We start from the raw sequence: 20,203 nt of genomic DNA, 5'->3' as shown, positions 1-20,203 counted from the left end.
AACCACTGAACTATCTGTTCCCCCCCACCACCACCAAAAATAGTTTCTAATTAGGTGGCCCCCCTAGACTTCATCTCAAAGCAGTAGCATGTCATTGTAGTTCCAAAAAGTGGCTTGTTTTGGGCTTCTGACTAAGCACAGAATCAGAGTTGACAGTCTAGATGGGAAATGATTATACTTATGATAATAATACTCATTAAATCCAGTTAGGCCTCTTCTGCAGCTGCCATATTGCCAGATTTAATTCAACCTGAAAGGTATGTTAAATGTTTTGCATCTATTTTCTCCTCCCTCTTCCATCCAGCTCAGCAATATAGAGAGAAGGATGAAGCCTTTCAGTCCTTTTACATGGAGTCTTTGTTATTCAAAGACTGATAGAGATTAGATTGGAGGTTTTTGTTTTTTAAACTGTACATTTGAATTAGTTGACTAGATAAGTAGATATTGAGGGGACAAACTTACTGAGTATTTACTCAATGTCAAACCATTCCATAAGGATGCAGCCATGGGACCCCAGTCAAACACTGGCCAAAGTTGCTAGTATGCCTGGAAGGAGGGAGATGCATGTAAATGTATTGTTATCCCATCCCTCTGAAACTCATGGAAACCATCTCAATGGACTAAGAGAGGCCAGAAAAGATCTACTCATGGGTGTCTCTTATATAATCTATAATACAATGGTGACAAGTGCCTTCTATCATCTGCTTCTCGTCCTAATGAGGTTTTCTTGTGCTAGATCAGCAATTTTCAACCAGAAGTCTAGGGCCCTCCAGGGGGCCATGAGCAGGTTGCAGGGGGTCCACCAAAATAAACTAGAGGGCAGGGCCTGTGTTAGATTAACTGGTGCTCAGGGCAGAAAGCCAAAGCCCGAGCCGCACAGGGCTGAAGCCAAAGCCTGAGCAACGTAGCATGGGGCCATAGACAGTGCCCTGCTTGCTACCCCCTATTGCTGGCCCTTAAATGACTTTTAATCTACTGGATATGCAGAAAAATAGTTGTTGGGGACAGGTGGGCTGTGGAGGTTTTTATAGCATGTTGGGTGTGCCTCAGAAAGAAAAAGGTTGAGAACCCCTGTGCTAGATAATACTTATGGTCAGTGTTACCTTGTGCAGAGTCACAATTCATAACATGAACCCCTGGGGTGTGCTGGACTGCTGCACGGGGTTCCCAGGGCTACCTAGTTCCCTCGAATCCTGCTGCAGTGGGAGTTGTGGAGGCCTGTGAGGCAGACGTTCTCCCTTTCTCACCTCCACCCAACCTGCTGGGTACATGAGTTTGTCTGTCTCCAGAGTGTGAGTTAAAACTGGTGGTTGGCACTGAGCAAGTGCTACACTGCTGCTGCCTCTGCAATGGCCTTTGGGACTGCACCCCGGCCTACTCTGCAAGGAGGCAAACATTACTGGCTTCCCTCAACATAAGGCGTATTCACGCAATGCCGTGGGACTGTGTTGAAAACACTGAGTGGAAACAGAATCACAGAGTATGCCAGTTTACACTAGCTGAAGATGGTGCTGGAGTCCTAGGGGGGAAAAAAAAGAAGAGCTGGAACTCGCAGAGGTATGCATACTGCGAGGAAGGGGTGCCATCTCCTCACACTGCATCCTCCACAGTATTGCCAATTTATCAAGTTTGTCACTAGATCTGGTGATTTTTTTTTTTTTAAGGTCTGCTACAGATTTTTTTCAAGCTTTGCTGTGACAAGTTACCAAACTACAACGTTTAATGTCATCTGGTGCCATTCTGGTGACTTTTGCTAGATCTAGAGATAGAATTACTTAGTTGGTGACACTAGTCAGAAGACAGACCTGAAATCCAAGGGGGCAGGAATGGGGGTAACTGGGGTAGTACTGAGTATGTCAAGGGGCCTGGGGTTAAGCAGGGGGAGGGCAGGGGAGATATTGGGGGATAGAGGCAGGACAGGGCTGAGAGCAGAAAGCAGGAAAGGGGAGATATTGGGTATGGGGGTATTGGGACTGAAGGCAGAAGGATATTGTTTATCAGGGGAGAATAGGTGGCTCTGTGACTGGTAAGGAGAGGATTAAGGGAATCATGGTCAGCCAGAGGAGAGGGAGTGGAAGGGGCTTGGACAGGGGCAGGTGGGGTAGCTGGAGAGTCCCCACTCCATTGCAGGGAAGACCATGCTGGGCGATTCCTGTCTACCGGCTCTGGAGAGCTCGGCTGCAGGTTGCGTCTCTGGGATGGGCTCTGTCGTACAGCCCTTGCCATTCAGAGTTTCCTGTCCCTGGAGCTGTAGATCCCAGTGTGGTGGGCTCAGCTTGGGTGGAAGGTCCCTGATGTGAGTGGAAGGAAAGATGGCAGTTGAGCTGGGTCTGGATCCAGAGGGAGGGGTTCCCCATCCCTCACAGGGAACCACTAAAACTAGCTCCTCACTCCGAAAAGAGAGATGGCAGGGGTTTACTGAGCCTCCATCTCTTCTTCCAGAGCAGGCCCAGAAGTGGAAGAGGAGATTTTGCCAGTGCCTTGCAGCATGGCCACTCAAGTTACGGAGCTGCCATCTCTCCTTCTGGAGTTAGATGACTTAAAAAACGCTTAATTTCCCTTAAGAAGTCTTTGGGACTTTCTTTGTGCATAAACAACCTTTTTCCTTTACTGTTCACTACAAAGGATCAGAACTTTAAAAATATATTTATGCTTTGTTAACTCAGTCTGGTTATGAAAATGCCTCTTACCGGACATTTTATTTGTTATAGACTTTTCTCAGAATAACTGCTTGAAGGCCAGTTCAAGGATACCTTCCAGTCCAGCAGAGAGTTTTCCAACAGGTAGGAAGGACCTTTTTCTTTGTTACACGTCATTTGAGTATTAGCTTTTTTCCATTAACCTTTGCTCTTTAGCTGAGCTACTAGATGAGTGATATTTCCAGGGTTGCCAACTCTTGCAATTTTATCACAAGTCTCACAATGTTTAATTTTTTTTAAACCTTAGCTCCTGGAGGCATGTGATATGTTGAGAATCTCAGCTTTTATTTAAAAAACAAAATGTGAAGTCTTCATGGATAAAAGCCTGAAAATGTGTACAGATTGTACCTTAAATGGTCTCAAGCCAGAAGGCACATAAGAAGAACTTAACATTTATTGTATATCATGATTTTTAAGTCAATCTCATGATCTTTAGGGGCCTCTCTAATATTTTGTGAACCATTAGGTTTGGCAGTGCTGTATCTGTTAGCAAAAATGTGGGAATGCTTTCTGGGTATGGAGGTGCAGTAGAGTTGCCATCCTAGTATTTATGGGAATTGAGCCCTAGTACTTATGGATGTTGAGAGCTCATGTTCTGCTCAATGACTTGAAAATCTCATGTTTCTGTTCTGTTTGTTTAGATTTCCCTGTTCCCCCCCCCACACACACACACCTGTGGGGAAAATAAATAGTCCATTGGGTAAAAGTTTCAGAGGCAACCACTGTAGTTCACGCTGATTTTTCCCTATTTTCAAGCAAATAGGGTAACCACATACATGCATAGATAAATGACTTGCATGATACTTCAAGATGGTTTGATGTCCTAAAGACAGTGCTGTGTTCTGGTGAGTTAGACATTGGTCTGTGTTCAAATTCTGGACCAAACTGTAAGCAAATGCAACTCTGTGAATTGCAATTGGTCCCTATTGATTAGAGCCTGATCCAAAGCCCATTGAAGTTAATGGAGAGATTCACATATGCTGAGCACTCTAGCTTGATCCAGCAAAACACATAAGTAATTTATTTTTTTAAGGGAATAAACTTAATGAATAACTGCTTAAGTCTTTCACTGAAAGGCTGGAGTGCTCAGCGCCTTGCAGAATTGAGCCTTACTTCTTAAAGATCTGACTCAGAGTCTAGTAAAATAAATAGGTAAACTCCAATTGACATTGAGTCCTGAAGTATGTTCTAAATTGGCCAAGGGGGCAGCATGTTCTCTCTTCAGAGGTTGAAGTGTTTCATATCCGTCAATATTAACTCTTTAGCTGATTAAGGGAGTGATTTATCAGGAATATTGGTTAATTTCTTTGAATAAATTGAAGAAAAAACATAAAAAGAATTTAGTATTTAAGTATAGAAATTGCTCATTTATTAGGGGTGTGTGTGTGTGTGTATTTGGTTGAAAACTTGATAATGGTTTTTAGGATTTATTGTGGTTGAAGTATTATTTAATAGCTGCAAAGGAAGTGAATGGGTCAGTGGTACAAATTAATATTTATCTCAGCAATGGTATCTACAGCATTTCCAGTTTATCATGTTCACGACTGACTCTAAGTTTATTGGTCCTCAGCTAAATAACAATTTCCTTAATAATGCTTTGCCCTTCCATAGCATCCTTCAACCCAACCTTAAAGAGATTTTACAAGTTGTTACATTAGCTTTAATATTAACTGAGCCTGTCAGAATGTTAGGAGTCACTTCTCTGAGGACTATTAACAGTGCACAACAGTTTAGGACAATGTGTGAAGATACAGTTTTGGGGAAGAGATTACAATCACTTAGGTAAGGCTGAGCGAGAATACATTTTTCAATAGGTTGCTCTCTTTCCTCTGCATCAGGAATGAAACGGTTCCTCTGCCTGTTGTTAGGGGGCATTGTGTTTTATTGGTGCCCTACTTCTAAAGACATGTAAAATCAAGATCTTGCTCATTTTGCCTCTTAAAAATTCTATATGAGTGGGAATAATAAGTAGGACTGGTTTAAAAAAAATTCTGTCAAAACCTTTTTTTTTAACAGAAAATTGATTTTTTTTCAACTAAAATTTTTTTTTCACAAAAATGTCTGCTTTGTATGGAAAATTGAGATTTTGTTGAAAACTTTTAATCTGAAAACTGAAAATGTCTGGGTTTCAGCAAAAAATTTTTGGTTGTGGATTTTTCAACAAAAAATCAAACTTTTCCATGGGGGGGTAGAGTGGGGGGTCGGAGGAAACATGACCAGCTCCAGTAATAATTTGTATCCTGGCTCAATTCTAACATGGGCAGGGTAACTACCTAGATTCTATCTACCCTAATTTCCTTCTCCCACCCACAGCTTCTGCTGAAAAAGTCAATTTTCATTTCTTTCAAACTTTTTTTGTGATGTTGCCAGCTGCTATTAAATAGCAGCCACATCTCACCACAGATGTCAGCATGTGAGTGGTAGGTGAAGTGATCCCCCTGTATTATTTCTATCGCATATTGGTTTGTAAAGTGCTTTGGGGCTCATACAAGTGAAAGTTCATTATCATTCCTATTAAAATTGCTGCTCCTATTGCAGAATATTATTCATTGTATTCTGGTGAGTTTCACTATTTTTATTACAACCTTGTGCTTTTGTAGATTCAGAATAAGCAAATGCCCATGGATGTCATGGTAGTGGTGGTATTCGATTCTGTATTTCTCTTGATCAGCAGAGTAGCCTTTTCTTGATAAATGAAATGCGGAAAAATGACTTCATCATTATCATCTATTGTGCCCTGAAGTATAATATAATACACTTGTACTGTCTCTTTCCATAAATAAAAAGATCAGTACCATATATTCAGAAATGGAAGTGTACTATACATATCAAAACTCCTTTACCACTGAGCGTCCTATGGGAAGGCACATGTGCAGCTCAGGATTTCTGGAAAGTGCTCTAGTCAAACTTTTCAAACTTGGGAACCTAAAGCCTAGGCACCTAAATGAATATTTAGGCTCTCTAATGAATACAGCCATTTACTTCATTGAGAGTTCTGGATGCTCACCACTTCTGAAAACCATATTTATTTAAGTGCCTAAATATACTAGTCTACATGGAGTTTTTTTTCTACTGCCCTTATAACCTAGTATCTTAGTGCCTTTTAGTAGTGTGTTAAATGATGTGACTAACATCTGTCATGAGTAGTTAATTTTCTCTCTCATACTTTCCTCAGGGGGAGAATTGTCGGTGAAGTGTCATGTTTTGGTAGATTTTAGGGTTTTTATTAAATGCATTTGCTGATCTGTATTTATATCACGGAAGGCAGGCAAAAAAGTGCCTTTACGTTTGGCCTGGAAGGTGGGGTGGTTTTTGATGGCCCTTGGTCTGCATGGGAGTTCATTCCATGGTCTTGGGTCAGCCACCAAGGAAGCTCTGTCTCCGGGACACCTGGTAGTAGAAAGCAACAGAGGGTCCTTTGGCACCTTTGAGACTAACAGAAGTACTGGGAGCATAAGCTTTCATGGGTAAGAACCTCACTTCTTCAGATGCAAGTGAGGTTCTTACCCACGAAAGCTTATGCTCCCAGTACTTCTGTTAGTCTCAAAGGTGCCACAGGACCCTCTATTGCTTTTTACAGATTCAGACTAACATGGCTACCCCTCTGATACCTGGTAGTAGAAAGTTCCACTGTGCTCGAAAAAATGGAATTGTTGACCACAATCCTTATCTCTAAGCTTTAGATGATCTTTCAGGTGTGCTGGGCCTAGGCCATTGAGTGCCTTGAGGATAAAGACCAAGACTTTGACCTTGACACAATATGATAAATATGGATTTCAGTGTCTAACTTTACACACGTTTGAAATTGTTGACCTGTTGTTCTTCAGACATTGGGAAGAGCCACAGATGAATTAGTAAATTAGTACAAAATAACTTACACCATTCTCCTCTTTGTGAGCTAGTATTTTGGGGAATCTGTGATTTTTTTTTTTTCCCCCCTTGGGGAAAATGCTGAACTATATTACTAACAAGCAATGACCTGTGACTTTGCTGCTCAAGTTATGGTTTTATGGTAAGTACAGGGGAGGATGGACAAATTTGTGTGTTGTGGCAGGATATTTGTGCTGATTTGTGTGCGAGTTGTATTGTGCTGGGAGATTTGTGTGGGTGGTCAATTAGGGGTGTGTGCTGAGGTTTGGGGCTATGTGTGTTTGGGGTTATTATGTGTTCTGGTTGTGTTGTTGTATGGGTGGTTTTGAAGATCTGGCAAGGAATCCACTATCTATGCAGTCTTCCTCATACAATGAATGAAATTGTTGCATGTAAATTAGGTGTAGAGTAAGGGTGATGATTGGTTAAGTTACCTCTGAAATCACAATGGTCTAGGACTCTTGGCATGGCATAGATACATGCCTTATTGTAGCTGAGAACCCCTGCTCTTGCATGGGTATAATTTGTAAAGTCAAAACAGTTGAGAATTTTAAAATTGCATGATAACATGAAGCAAATCCTAGTGATGGTTGAATCCGTTCCTATTGGGTTTTTTTGTTTTTGTTACTTGTTTTAAGAGCTCTCTGCAATACCTATAGCTATTTCCATTGCTTCACACTGACTCAACAGATATGCTAGGCTTCAAACTAATACACAGACAGAGTGACAATCTTGCAATTTTATTATATTGATTGATAGAATTGTGTGACAGTAAGTGCTAAATTTTAGGGGAGAGGAGACCCTTGATGATGATTTGGCTTTTGCAAATATAAGTTTCAAGTCTGACCCCCCACCCAGTTTTTCAAGATCAGTTTATTAATTATTATTGTTATTTATTAATAAACACTTAGCAGAGAAACTGCTTTATAAGACACCCACTCTCCCCGCATGTTCTCTGAAACAGGGTCATGTCCTTGACTTTTCCAGCCAGCTTTAGGAAAACTGACCAGAAGTTTTTACATATCTGAATATAACTTGTATGAAGCCCCCTGAAATAGCTGGGTGGCATGATGATATGTCAGGTAACAGGGAATTTCAGATTAGAATTTAGATGCGCTGTATTCTGCCCAGCCATCTAAATTTAGGGAAACCAGCTGACAATCTGCACCTGGGGGTGTTAGCTCTTTAAGGCATTAATGTCTGCACTTAAATTGATCGGAGCACAGACTTCAATGTTTGTAGAGCCATCTCCTCTGATTTATACAAATTTCAGATTTTTTCAGTGGTTTCAAGAACAACGGTTCCCCATAACTTCTCCACAGACATTCAGATAGTCAGATATTGTATTTCTGAAACCCCTTTTGTGAAACCAATGAAGAATTTGTTTCAAAGTATTTCTTGTTGTGCTACTACATCTACTAGGTAATGAAATTAAACAAAACATGCAGCAGGCCAGAATCTTGTGTATTTCCAGATCCAAATAAATGTTCACCTCTGAAGTTTGAAGAGCTGGTCTAAATGTGGATCCCACAAATTTTGAGGGGTTTCCAAAATCTGACAGAATTGGCTCTCCCATCCCAAAGAACTTGTGTGACTATAAACTAATATTCTTCTCAGATATCTCCCTGAAGCTAATCATGGTAAAACGAAAGAGTGGACTTCCTGACCCCCGACTGCAGGGAGAACTGAGAGGACGACTCCATCTTCTGGAGAATGACAGCAGGGAGGTCATGGCAGTTTTTAGTGTAAGTCGGCTCTGGTATATTTACAGAACAGTTTGGGGTGTTATCAATAACAGAGTCTACCGAATCATTTCAGCATCATCGAACTAACCCCTGAAACATGCAAGGGTCTGTTCTCCCATTTGTGTATATGTGTGTGTATAAATTGAAGGTGGTCAAAGCATGACTTATGTCAAATGCAGTCCACAGACACTGTCATTTTTGATTTGGAGGTGACAAAACTGCTCAGATCAAAATGGGATTTCTGTGACTGTGGGCCATACTTGCATACAGGAGATGACAGTGGCTTCAATCTGCTCCATTTAATGTAAATTAAGGGATTGATTTTCCTTCACTTCATCTGGCACAGGGGAGCAAAAATGGGTGCTCCTGAGTTTGGAAATGTGAAGGTCGGAGCAACATGTGTCCCTCCCCACCCTTCAAGGGTCCACAAGCTCTCACAAGAGGACCTTCTGTACTGGCTTATGCAGGACCAATGAGGAAACTATTCCTATTACACATATGGTTTGCATAGGCAACCTGGCCTGATACCTGTACTGGGCTTAAGTGATGTGTAGGGCTTTGGGCCAACACTAAGATGAATTTTGCCCATTAGTTATATGGCATGAAGCTGTTACATACTTAGGAACAAAAGGTATAATAAGGGAGACAGAGGCATTCTGGGATAACCTTGCACTTATTTATATCAGAAATTTACTTCCAACGCTCAAAGGATCAGGCAGCCCACACTATTACAACATCTATTTGATGAAGTAAAATGAGAGAGAAAACATGCAGGTTTACCAAATATTCAGATACATACAAATCCAAAATATAGACAGTAATGACAATAATTAATATAGACAATATTAATATAGACAAATGGGCTCAGCTCCTGTTTAGGCACTCAGAGTAGCCTGGTATTAAAAAGAAATCAGTGCTCAGTAACTCCATTTAAGGAAAATGGGCTGTGTTGCATGTTAAGCACTTTAAAAAATCCGGCTACTTCACTTCATTAATGGACCTGATTAGCGTAATGCACTGGAGACAGTGCCACAATAATATTATATAATATAAAATACCTGTTAAACCAAGTACAGAGTTTAACATCCCAATGAAAAGCAAATGGAATTAAAGATATAGAAATGGAAAATTGGTACAACTCTTGAGTTTCCTCAGACACACTTTTAATGCACATAATGAAGGTATAAAATAATGTGTCTAGAACACACCCCACCAGTGAAACTAGCAAACAAAAGTGGAAGAAAAACAGAGAGAAAAAAATTCTAACTATTGTGAGAGAATAGTTGCCAGACCAACTCATTTACTAAGATAACGTATGTAAGTTCCAAATTGCAGGTACTTTACAATTTATACAAATGTAACAGGGACCTGAAATGCCATCCATATCACAACCGTGTGTACTGAAAATATTCAATTAAGAATGTTTAGAAGTAAGATCCTTTGTATCTTTGGCTCTGACCTAGATGCAGAAAACAACCCTATATGCATGAAGTAGTAGTTTCTTTACTTCATGAAAGCCACAGTTATGGAAGAATCTGTCTACAGAAAAAGAAGAAACATGAAAAGGGACAAACTATAAATGATCAGAGAATTGATACACATAATCATATGGACACCTTTGTATCTTCTGAATCTCAATGAAAATCAAGACTAGACTTGTGATGCACTCCTTCCTGTCTTAACTCAAATACCAAGTGATAGAACAAATGAACCCAACTGGAGGAAGTGAAATAAGCCACAGTATTTGGGACATTGAAATGGAAAAGAATAGGATAAAATATTTATTAGTGTGATTGTTAATACAGGTTACATTAAGTGTATAGCAGATGTCTGTAAAGAAAGGAATAAGACATTATGTTCTAGATTTAGGAAAAAAAAACCCAAAACAATAAAATAATTACCATAGCAATGGAACTAGAAATATTGGAGAACAAAGCAGAAGGCATTTTAAATAAAACCGCTGAATGCTTTGCATGTAAAGCATAAATAGCTAGTTTTAGGTGTTTGTGTTTTTGTAAAAAAGTAGAAGAAAAAAAATCACATTTTTCCAAGTAATTTTGTTAATTTTGCCTTAAACTGACACTCTGCTTGTAATACTTAACTCTCATGCCCATTTGAAACCATTCTCTGTTACCAAAGTTGCTTAGATTGCTTGGTCCGAAGCAAAATACAGGGGAGGGATAGCTCAGTGGTTTGAGCATTGGCCTGCTAAACCCAGGGTTGTGAGTTCAATCCTTGAGGGGGCCACTTGGGGATCTGGGGCAAAATCAGTACTTGGTCCTGCTAGTGAAGGCAGGGGGCTGGACTCAATGACCCTTCAAGGTCCCTTCCAGTTCTAGGAGATGGGATATCTCCATTAATAAAAAATAATAAAATAAAATAATAAAAATAGGAGGGGTAAAGAAGAGAGGCATAAATATTGGATTTATCAGGGCTGGCTATTTGCAGTTTTAAATTACACATCAGTGACATGGGTTCATTTTTATTATTCTCCTGTAATATGGGTTTGCATGATGGGTGGGCTCCTCATCCCCAAGTATCGGGATACTATAGATTTGGGTCCAAACATATATACTCAATAACATCAGTTTCAAAAATTATTTGAATCATCATAATTTCATGCTGGTGGAATGATAACTATTGGATCTTCTGTGGCTGTCTTCTGCATGGTTGATGTTCTCACTATTCATTTTAATATGGATTCCCCAACTCTCTCACTAACAAGTCAAACACTGAAATCTTCATGATTGAGTTAATAGTATCCATTTCACATTACTACTCTGCTATTGTTACTTCTGCAGACTTTACAACCTGTTTTCTTGCTAGACTGCTTTGATGCATGGTTCTCGGGGGAGGGGAAGGAGGGCTGGGCGGGCGGGGAAACTACTGTGCACAAATGACTGGATTTTAAGGCACTGCTAGTGTTTAAGGACAGATTTAGGGAAAGGACTGTCGGAAAAGCAAGATTTATAATGCCAAGTTTACTTATAAAATGGTGAATTTGTTTTGATATTGAGTAATGCAGGATGCCTAGAGGTTGTGATATTTCAGCCTTCGTAGGCAATTTATTAACAGATTTTGGTCACAGAAGACTGTAATGCCTTTTGTATTCGTATTTAATCAGGTGTAGAGACTAGAAAACATAGATCTATGTGCAGATGAGAGGGACCATCTAGGAATATGAGGCTTCAGTTTTTTAAAGAGACAGCGGTATTTTTTTGTAATCCATTTATGTTATGTAAATGAAAAATAACATAAATTGTGTGTACATTGATGGAATATTTTCCAAGATATTGAAATGAGTAAAATACTACTAATACCTAGTTCTCATATAGCACTTTTCATTGGAAGACTTCAAAGTGCTTTTCAAAGGAGGTCAGTACTCTTTTATTAAGGAACAGTGGGTGAAATGTTATCTGGCATAGGTTGTGTTAAACATACCTTTGTGTGTCAGTTTTTTACAGAATTAATAATCTTTGAATCACAGATGTGTAGGACTGGAAGGGACCTCATTAGGCCATCTAGTCCAGTCCCCTGCACTCAAGGCAGGACTAAGTAATAACTAGACCATTCCTGACAGGTGTTTGTCTAACCTGTTCATTAAAACCTCCGGTGACGGAGATTCCACAACCTCCCTAGATAATTTAAGTGCTTAACCACCCTGACAGTTAGGAAGTTTTTCCTAATGTCCAACCTAAACCGCCCTCATAATTAATTACCTCATTAAAAAACTTTTTTTTTTTTTCATAAAACTTACTGCAAATTTGTGACCAGACAAAGCCATAGGTTACTTTAAAGAGTAGGTGATGTACTGTGCTCTCCATATTCTGACACATGTTCCATTAAAATCCTGCTTTACTAGAACATTAAGGATGAGCATGCAACAATTGGGAAGCAACAGAGGTATTAAACTCAACCTTAATTCTCATTCTTGTGTGTGCACTGTAATAAAGGGTCACTTCCTCAGCTGACAGGGCCTGCTCTAACTTTTTTGCTGCCCCAAGCAAAAAAAAAAAAAAAAAAAAAAAAAGAGTGCCGCCCAAGCCCCTGCCCCCACAGATGCCGTGCTGCCCGAAGCCCCGCCCCCCCCCCCAAATGTCACCTGGCGGAAACAAAAACAAACCAAAAAAACCCTCCAGCGCTGCCCCACCGAACCAAAAAAAAACAAAAAACCAAACAAACCCGAGTGCTGCCCTGCCCCAAGGTGCTGCCCCAAGCATGTGCTTGGTTGGCTGGTGCCTGGAGCTGGCCCTGTCAGCTGAGGCTCTAGCCCACTGTTTTAAAACATCTTATAGTGGAAAGGTAATCATGCTCTGTAATAAGACTGCTGGCTAGAAATTGCTGGAATACTGTATCTCCATTAGCTTATAGAGGATCTCCTGCAGTGCTGTGTAGCAATTACCTTCATAACTGCAGACATGGTTTATATACTGCTCCGACGCAACTTATGAGAAAGACAGCCCAGCCTTGTCCATGCCTAGTCTTATTCATGGTGCACCTTTTTATTGTGGGTTTTCATAGTAACATTAACTCCCCTAAAAGGCACAGGTGTAATATTTATTTATTTATTAGGCTTTTAAATGTACACACACACACAGGATCAGATTCTGGTTTCAGTTACACTGGTGTAAATTGGAGTAACTGTTCATTTCTGTAGGCAAAGGAAGCTTAGCTAAATTTTCTGTAAGAAAACAACAAACTGAAACACTCTTATTCTGAATTTTACTGTAATGGAATTTTATAGTTGCCAATGTAGCTTTAGAGTATAGATGAGAAATCTGTCCACAGTATACATTTAAGTGAATGTTTATGACCCAAACAGGTAGTTAAAGGTATTGGATGAAATCCTGGCTCCAGTGAAGCCAATGGAAGTTTTGCCATTGATGTTAGTGGAGTCTGTATTTTTTCATCTATTCTGTATGTGTAATGTGGATGAGTAACTGACACTATGAAGAACCTTAGCTTTTTAATTTTCTGATTTTGTGTGTGTTTAGATAAACGTTTTTTCTTGCATTTAATGACTAATATACCTTAATGAATCTATTAATACCTGTAAGATTATAATAAAATAATGTGTTTGTTTGCTTGCTTTGTTAGGAGCTGTCTGCCAGATTGTTGTCTATTCACAGTGACCAAGACCTAATAGTGGTGACATTTAAAACATTTGAAGAAATATGGAAGTTTTTAACCTACTATTCCCTTGGTAAAGTAATTTCATCCATAGGACTGTTCAATATTTTTGTTGTATTTTTATTGCAAACATAATTTTTTGATTAGCTGGAAACAATTGTTGAAAGGGATTAGCAAGATAAAAGCATTGGTTCTTAATGTATAATTTTTGATTGTTTTAAAGCAATACTATCTATCTCAGATACTTATAGCCCTCCGCCCGCATCTGAGCACCTGAGTCTTTTATGTCTTTACAACACCCTTTGAGGTAGGGAAGTACGATTATTCTCATTTTGCAGATGAGGCACAGATAAGGGGGGAGGAGGGATAGTTCAGTGGTTTGAGCATTAGCCTGCTAAACCCAGGGTAGTGAGTTCAATCCTTGAGGGGGCCACCTTGGGATCTGGGGCAAAAAACCAGTACTTGGTCCTGCTAGTAAAGGCAGGGGGCTGGACTTGATGACCTCTCAGGGTCCCTTCCAATTCTATGAGGCAGGTATATCTCCATAAATGAAATGACTTACCCAAGATATCTGTAGCAGAACCAGGAATTGAACCCAGGTCTTCCATGTCCCAAACTAGAACCCTAACCACTGGACCAAGGTTCCATCTTCTTAATATAGCCTTTCCCAAGGAGATTTAATTATCCTATTAACAGCAGCATCTTATAGAAAAAAACTCATTCTTGTCACATAGATAGCATGATTCTAGGGATGATCTTCTAGTTCACATGCATGCATAATTATTCAGCTAGCTTCCAAAGCGGACATTCGACTATAGGCCTTGCATGCCTTCCATGTTCTAAACTCAATTTCAATTCAATGAACTCTGTCAAATGGTATCATCTCTGTCCTATTGCATTTAGTGAGAGTTTTAAGATATAAGGCATACAAGATTCAGAATATAGAAATGATTAGCTCTTTGGGTCTGCCAGATTAATCTCTGACAACACAATGGAAATTTTTTTATGTAGGAAATTTAAAGGCAATTTTTCAAACATGTCCATGTTTTTTTCGTTGCCTACATATTTGGGTGCTTAAATTCAGTAACTTAGAACCAGATTTTTAAGAGATGTTGACCACTACCAATTCCAGCTGAAAGGTGTTCGGCACCTCTGGAATCAGGCTCTAGATATTTCAAATTTTGACCCTTGAAAATCTGGGCCTTAGGCCTGATTCTGAGAGCTGCTGAACACAGGTAGCTTCCATTGACTTTAACTGGAGTTTTGGGAGCTCAGCACCTCTTAGGTGTCTGAAGTTGAGCATCCAGTGTTGGAGGATTAAGTAAGAGGTGAGAGAATCCTGCAAGGAAATATATCAGGGATAGAAAATCCCATGAGGTTTCCCATCTAGAGAACTTGATTTGTAGACATATAGTTTTGCTCAGTTTATTCATGATCCTGATACCAATGTATTTGTTCTTGAGTCTTGAATTCTGCACAGTTAGGGATGAAAAATGTTAGGAAGAAGTAGGGAACTGATGACACGACTTGTTGCAGTGGTAGTAAAAGTCTAGTAAGGTGAAGAAAGACAAGAGGATTAGGCACTGCTGGCTAATGGGCTGGCAAGACCTTTGTGAACAGCACATATCATGAGGCACTGAGCAGCTGACTATGCAAAATACTCTTTGATTAGAACTCTGAAATTTCCCCCATCAATATTTGGACTTCATGGCCTTTTCTTAAATGCATCTGTAGTGAGTCGGTGTGGCTCCCCTCCTGTCCAGAAGAGGGAGCCCACGTGCCGGCACCAGAGTGGGTGGGACCACCACCGCCTGTCCCCGCCCCCCGGAAGTCAAGGGGCGGGACAGGAAGTATAAAGGCCGGCCGCCAGAGCTCAGTTGGAGCCCAGCCACCGCAGGGAGCAGACGTGCGGCCGGGAGCTCCTGCCCAGGAGACCGTTGAAGACCGGGGCTTGGACCCTGGCTGGCCTGAGCTACCCCGGGCCCGCTACGAAGAGGAGCCGCCGGAGCCCGCTCACGCCCGCCACTGGGAGAACCCCTGGGAACCGGACCCCACTAACCCTGAGGGTGAGACTGGACCCGAACCCCTCCGCCCCTGCTGCTACCCAGAGGAGCCGCCTGGGGACCGTTGGCCTGACTTCCCGGCCGAGCTACCGGACCTGCCACCGAGCCCCGGCCCAGAGGAGCCCATGCAGGTGGACTGGCCTGAGCCCGGCGCGACGAGCGAGGTAGGATCTGAGGGGGATCACGGAAGTGGCCCGGGGATAGCCGACCCCGGTCCGGCTGCAACTGAATGTGAGCCTATGTCAGTGTGTTGCGGTCTGGATACCCCACTGACCAGCAGCGGCAGCAACCGCTGTTAGGGCCCCGGGCTGGAACGCAGTGGAGTGGGTGGGCCTGCGTTCCCCCCTGCCACCCCCTGCACGGGTGGCAGGCTTCCCCCTCACCCAACGCTCGGCTACAGCAAGCCTAGGCGTACCTTTGAACTATTTGCTCGCTCAGCCCCTGCAACAAGGGCCTGAGCCTTACTGTGTTTGCCCCGCCCTGATCCAGGGCCTGGGCTTTGAACTATTTGCTCGCTCAGCCCCTGCAACAAGGGCCTGAGCCTTACTGTGTTTGCCCCGCCCTGATCCAGGGCCTGGGCTTTGAACTATTTGCTCGCTCAGCCCCTGCAACAAGGGCCTGAGCCTTACTGTGTTTGCCCCGCCCTGATCCAGGGCCTGGGCTTTGAACTATTTGCTCGCTCAGCCCCTGCAACAAGGGCCTGAGCCTTACTGTGTTTGCCCCGCCCTGATCCAGGGCCTGGGCTTTGAACTATTTGCTCGCTCAGCCCCTGCAACAAGGGCCTGAGCCTTACTGTGTTTGCCCCGCCCTGATCCAGGGCCTGGGCTTTGAACTATTTGCTCGCTCAGCCCCTGCAACAAGGGCCTGAGCCTAACTGTGTTTGCCCCGCCCTGATCCAGGGCCTGGGCTCTGAACTATTTGCTTGCTCAGCCCCTGCAAACAAGGGCCTGAGCCTAACTGTGGTTGCCCCGCCCTGATCCAGGGCCTGGGCTCTGAACTATTCGCTCGCTCAGCCCCTGCAGTCAAGGGCCTGAGCTTTAACTGTGGTTGCTCCGACTCTGCACTAAAGAGCCGGAGTTTCGGGACTAACTGACTACTTGTTCCCACAGTAGTGAGTCGGTGTGGCTCCCCTCCTGTCCGAAAGGGTCGAGCCCCGGCTAGGACCTACTACATTTGGCGCCCAACGTGGGGCCCGAGCCCCTGCCCCTGTGAGAAGGGGCTAGAGGGGGAGTGGCAGTTGCCCCCCCCGTTCTAAGGAATGGATATGGAGCGGCTGTTTCAGCTGCTCACGGAGAGCCAGGAGCGGCAGCAGACGGCCCAGCTGCAGCAGCAACAGCAACAGCAGGCCGCTCAGCTCGCACAGCAACAACAGCGAGATGCCGCCCAACTCCAGTTGCAGCAGGAGCAGCACACAGCCCAGCTCGAGCAGCAGCAACAGCTGGTGCGGCAGTTGGGAGTCCAGCTGCAGCAGCTGCTGGTCACGCTCCCTCGCCCCGCGGCGGGGCCGGCGGGGGAGGCTGCGGAGATGCCACGGTTAGCTGCCCCCCTTCGCTTGACAAAGATGAGCCCAGACGACGACCCGGAGGCATTCCTGGTCACGTTCGAGCGGGTAGCCCTCGTCGCCGGGTGGCCCAGGGACCAGTGGGCTACCCTCTTAGCCCCCTACCTGACGGGGGCGGCCCAGGTGGCCTATCGGGGATTGGCGGCTGAGGAAGCACGGGACTACGACCTGGTGAAGGCCGCGATATTGGACGCCCTCGACGTCAGTCCCGAGACTTTCCGACAAAGGTTTCGGGGCCAGACTTACCCCACCGGGGCCCGACCGCGGGTGGTGGCCCAAACCCTGAAAGAGGCTTGCCGACGGTGGCTACAGCCCGGCACCCGGACGGCGGAGGAGGTAACCGAGCAGGTGGTGTTGGAGCAGTTCGTGCACACCCTACCCTCCCGAGGGCGCGCCTGGGTGCTTCGCCACCGGCCGACGACGCTGGCCCAGGCAGTGTCACTAATGGAGGACTTCCTGGCCGCCGAAGATGCAGTAGGGCCCACCTTCCGCCGCCCCGGGCCCGAACCAGCCCGCGGCGAAAAGAAAGGGGAAACCCCGAGCGGACCACGACACCCCGCACCGAGGCCCGACCCCCGCCGCGAGATCCAGACCCGGCACGCAGACCCGGCTCCTCGGACCGGACCAGTGGCCCCGGGCCAGGGGCCCCCAAGGGCTCGGCGAAGCCCCCCCCGGAGCCCAAGCCGAGAAGGCCCCCGGAGCAGACGACCGGAACTCGGACCCTGCTTCAGTTGTGGGAAGATGGGGCACCTCCGGCGAGACTGTCCGGAGATGGACTGCAGCTATGGGCAAGTGTGGGCGGGCCACACTCGAGCCAGGCCGGCCATGAACCCCAAGCTGACCATCCCGGCGGCCGTCGGAGGACGGACGACGCGGGCCTTGATCGACTCAGGGTGTGGTCAGACGTTGGTCCGTAAGGACCTGGTACCGCCGGGTGAGACCCGCCTAGGATCTATTCATCTACAATGCATCCATGGGGATGTCCGACCATACCCCAGCGCCCGGGTCCCCCTAACCATCGCGGGGATCACCCGACACCTGGTGGTTGGGGTAGCTCCCCATCTTGCATATCCTGTGATCCTCGGTCGGGACTGGCCGGCCTTTGAGGAAGTCCTACGGTCCACGCCGGTCCTGGGGGCTGATCGGTTGGGGCCCTCCTCAGAGGACCCCGAGCAGGGTCCGGCGACCGAGATAGACGACACGGACGCAGCGGGACCGCCACCAGAGCCGGCCCCTCAGCCCCGCTTCGATACCGATTTCTGTCGGGACCAGCGAGAGGATCCCACCCTTAGCCGCTTCTACGAGCAGCTCGCGGCAGTAGATGGGAGTGTTGTGGACCCCCAGCGGGCCACCCTGTGGCCCCATTTTGAGCTACGCCGGGACCGGCTCTACCGCCTGGACCGTGACCCCCGCACCCAGGAGCCGCAAACCCAACTGTTAGTGCCCCTGTGTCACCGGCGGGCGGTAATGAAGTTGGCCCACGATGTGCCAGCCGCCGGGCACCTGGGGCGAGAGAAGACCCTCGCTCGAATCCTGGCGCGCTTCTTTTGGCCAGGAATCTCTCAGGAGGTGAAAGAATATTGCGCCTCCTGCCCAGAGTGTCAGAGGGTCGCCCCGCCCGGGATCCCCAAGGCGCCCCTGGTCCCCATGCCAGTGATGGAGACACCCTTTGAACGGGTCGCCATGGACCTCGTGGGCCCCCTCCCGAAGAGTGCCGCGGGGTTTCAATACATCCTGGTCTTGGTGGACTATGCCTCTCGGTTCCCCGAAGCTATCCCCCTACGAAGCATTACCGCCCGGTCTATCGCGGGGGAATTGCTGAAAATCTTCGCCCGAGTAGGACTGCCTAGAGAAATACTGACCGACCAAGGAACGAACTTCACGTCCCAATTGTTGCGACAGGTATGTGCCCTCTTAGGCATCAAACAACTCCGGACGTCCGTGTACCACCCGCAGACGGACGGGTTGGTGGAGCGGTTTAACCGCACTTTGAAAAGCATGTTGCGGAAATTCCCCGCAGAGGACCTCCGCCACTGGGACCAATTCCTTCCACCCTTATTGCTAGCCATCCGAGAAGTCCCGCAGACCTCAACAAAATTCTCCCCTTTCGAGCTGCTGTATGGACGCAGACCGCGGGGCCTCCTAGACCTGATGAGGGAGACCTGGGAACAGTCAGCGTCCCCAGCCCAGGGCCTCCTGAAATATGTCATCCAGTTACAGGAGTACCTTGCCCAGGCCGGAGCCCTGGCCCGCGAAAATTTAAAGACAGCGCAGGAACGGCAGAAACGGACCTACGATCAGGGAGCCCAAGTCCGGGAGTTCCAACCAGGAGACCGTGTCCTACTCCTCCTCCCGTCTAGTGAGTCAAAATTGTTAGCCCGGTGGCAGGGACCTTACGAAGTTGTGCGTAAGGTCGGTCCCGTCACCTACGAGGTGCGGCAACCGGACAAGCGGAAGGAAACCCAGCGGTACCACGTCAACTTGCTGAAACGGTGGCAGGACCGGGAGGGCCTCTTAATCAACCCATGCCCGCCCGAGCCAGAATTGGGACCCCAGGTACCCTCGACGGATGACCCCCCGGCACCCCAATTGGGACAATCGCTCACGGAAGAGCAATGTAAACAGACTAACTGCCTGCTGAAAACCTTCAAGCGAACCTTCACGGCCGTACCGGGCCATACGTCCCTGGTCAAACACTCCATCCAGACCGAGCCGGGAAAGGTGGTTCGAGAAACGACCCGGCCCCTGCCCTATCGGATGCGGGGTGCGGTCGAGGAGGAGGTAAGAGCCATGCTGGCTCTGGGCGTCATCGAACCGTCGCAGAGCGAGTGGCGTAGTCCGGTGGTCCTGGTGCCCAAACCGGACGGTACCCGCCGCTTCTGCATTGACTTTCGGAGGGTAAACGCCATCTCACGCTTCGACGCCTACCCGATGCCCCGTGTAGACGAGTTACTGGGCCGCCTGGGGGAGGCCCAGTATATCACCACTTTGGATCTTAGCAAAGGCTACTGGCAGATCCCCCTCGAGGAGACCTCAAAAGAGAAGACCGCCTTTGCCACTCCAACGGGGCTGTACCAATTCACACGGATGCCATTCGGTCTCCATGGAGCCCCAGCCACCTTCCAGCGGCTGATG

At 45.8% G+C, this 20,203-nt stretch overlaps 1 protein-coding gene across 4 annotated transcripts in view; it reads left to right on the top strand.

Moving 5' to 3' along the window:
* The window catches only part of SH3TC1 (SH3 domain and tetratricopeptide repeats 1), a 61,138-nt gene that overhangs the window by 11,505 nt on the left and 29,430 nt on the right, over positions 1–20,203 (top strand). For 3 of the 4 annotated variants that reach the window (XM_054030862.1, XM_054030864.1, XM_054030863.1), the window contains exons 3-5: positions 2,712–2,783; positions 8,187–8,314; positions 13,412–13,517. In XM_054030862.1, the coding sequence (XP_053886837.1) occupies positions 2,712–2,783; positions 8,187–8,314; positions 13,412–13,517 (306 nt within the window). Of the gene's footprint in view, positions 1–2,711; positions 2,784–8,186; positions 8,315–13,411; positions 13,518–20,203 lie in introns of those variants that run through there. The other variant, XM_054030865.1, reaches the window with a different exon arrangement.

Source organism: Malaclemys terrapin, chromosome 5 (assembly GCF_027887155.1).
Source record: "Malaclemys terrapin pileata isolate rMalTer1 chromosome 5, rMalTer1.hap1, whole genome shotgun sequence".
NCBI classification, from domain to species: Eukaryota; Metazoa; Chordata; order Testudines; family Emydidae; genus Malaclemys; species Malaclemys terrapin.
The sequence above is the reverse complement of the archived record's forward strand: the minus strand, read 5'-3'. Positions and strand labels throughout refer to the sequence as shown.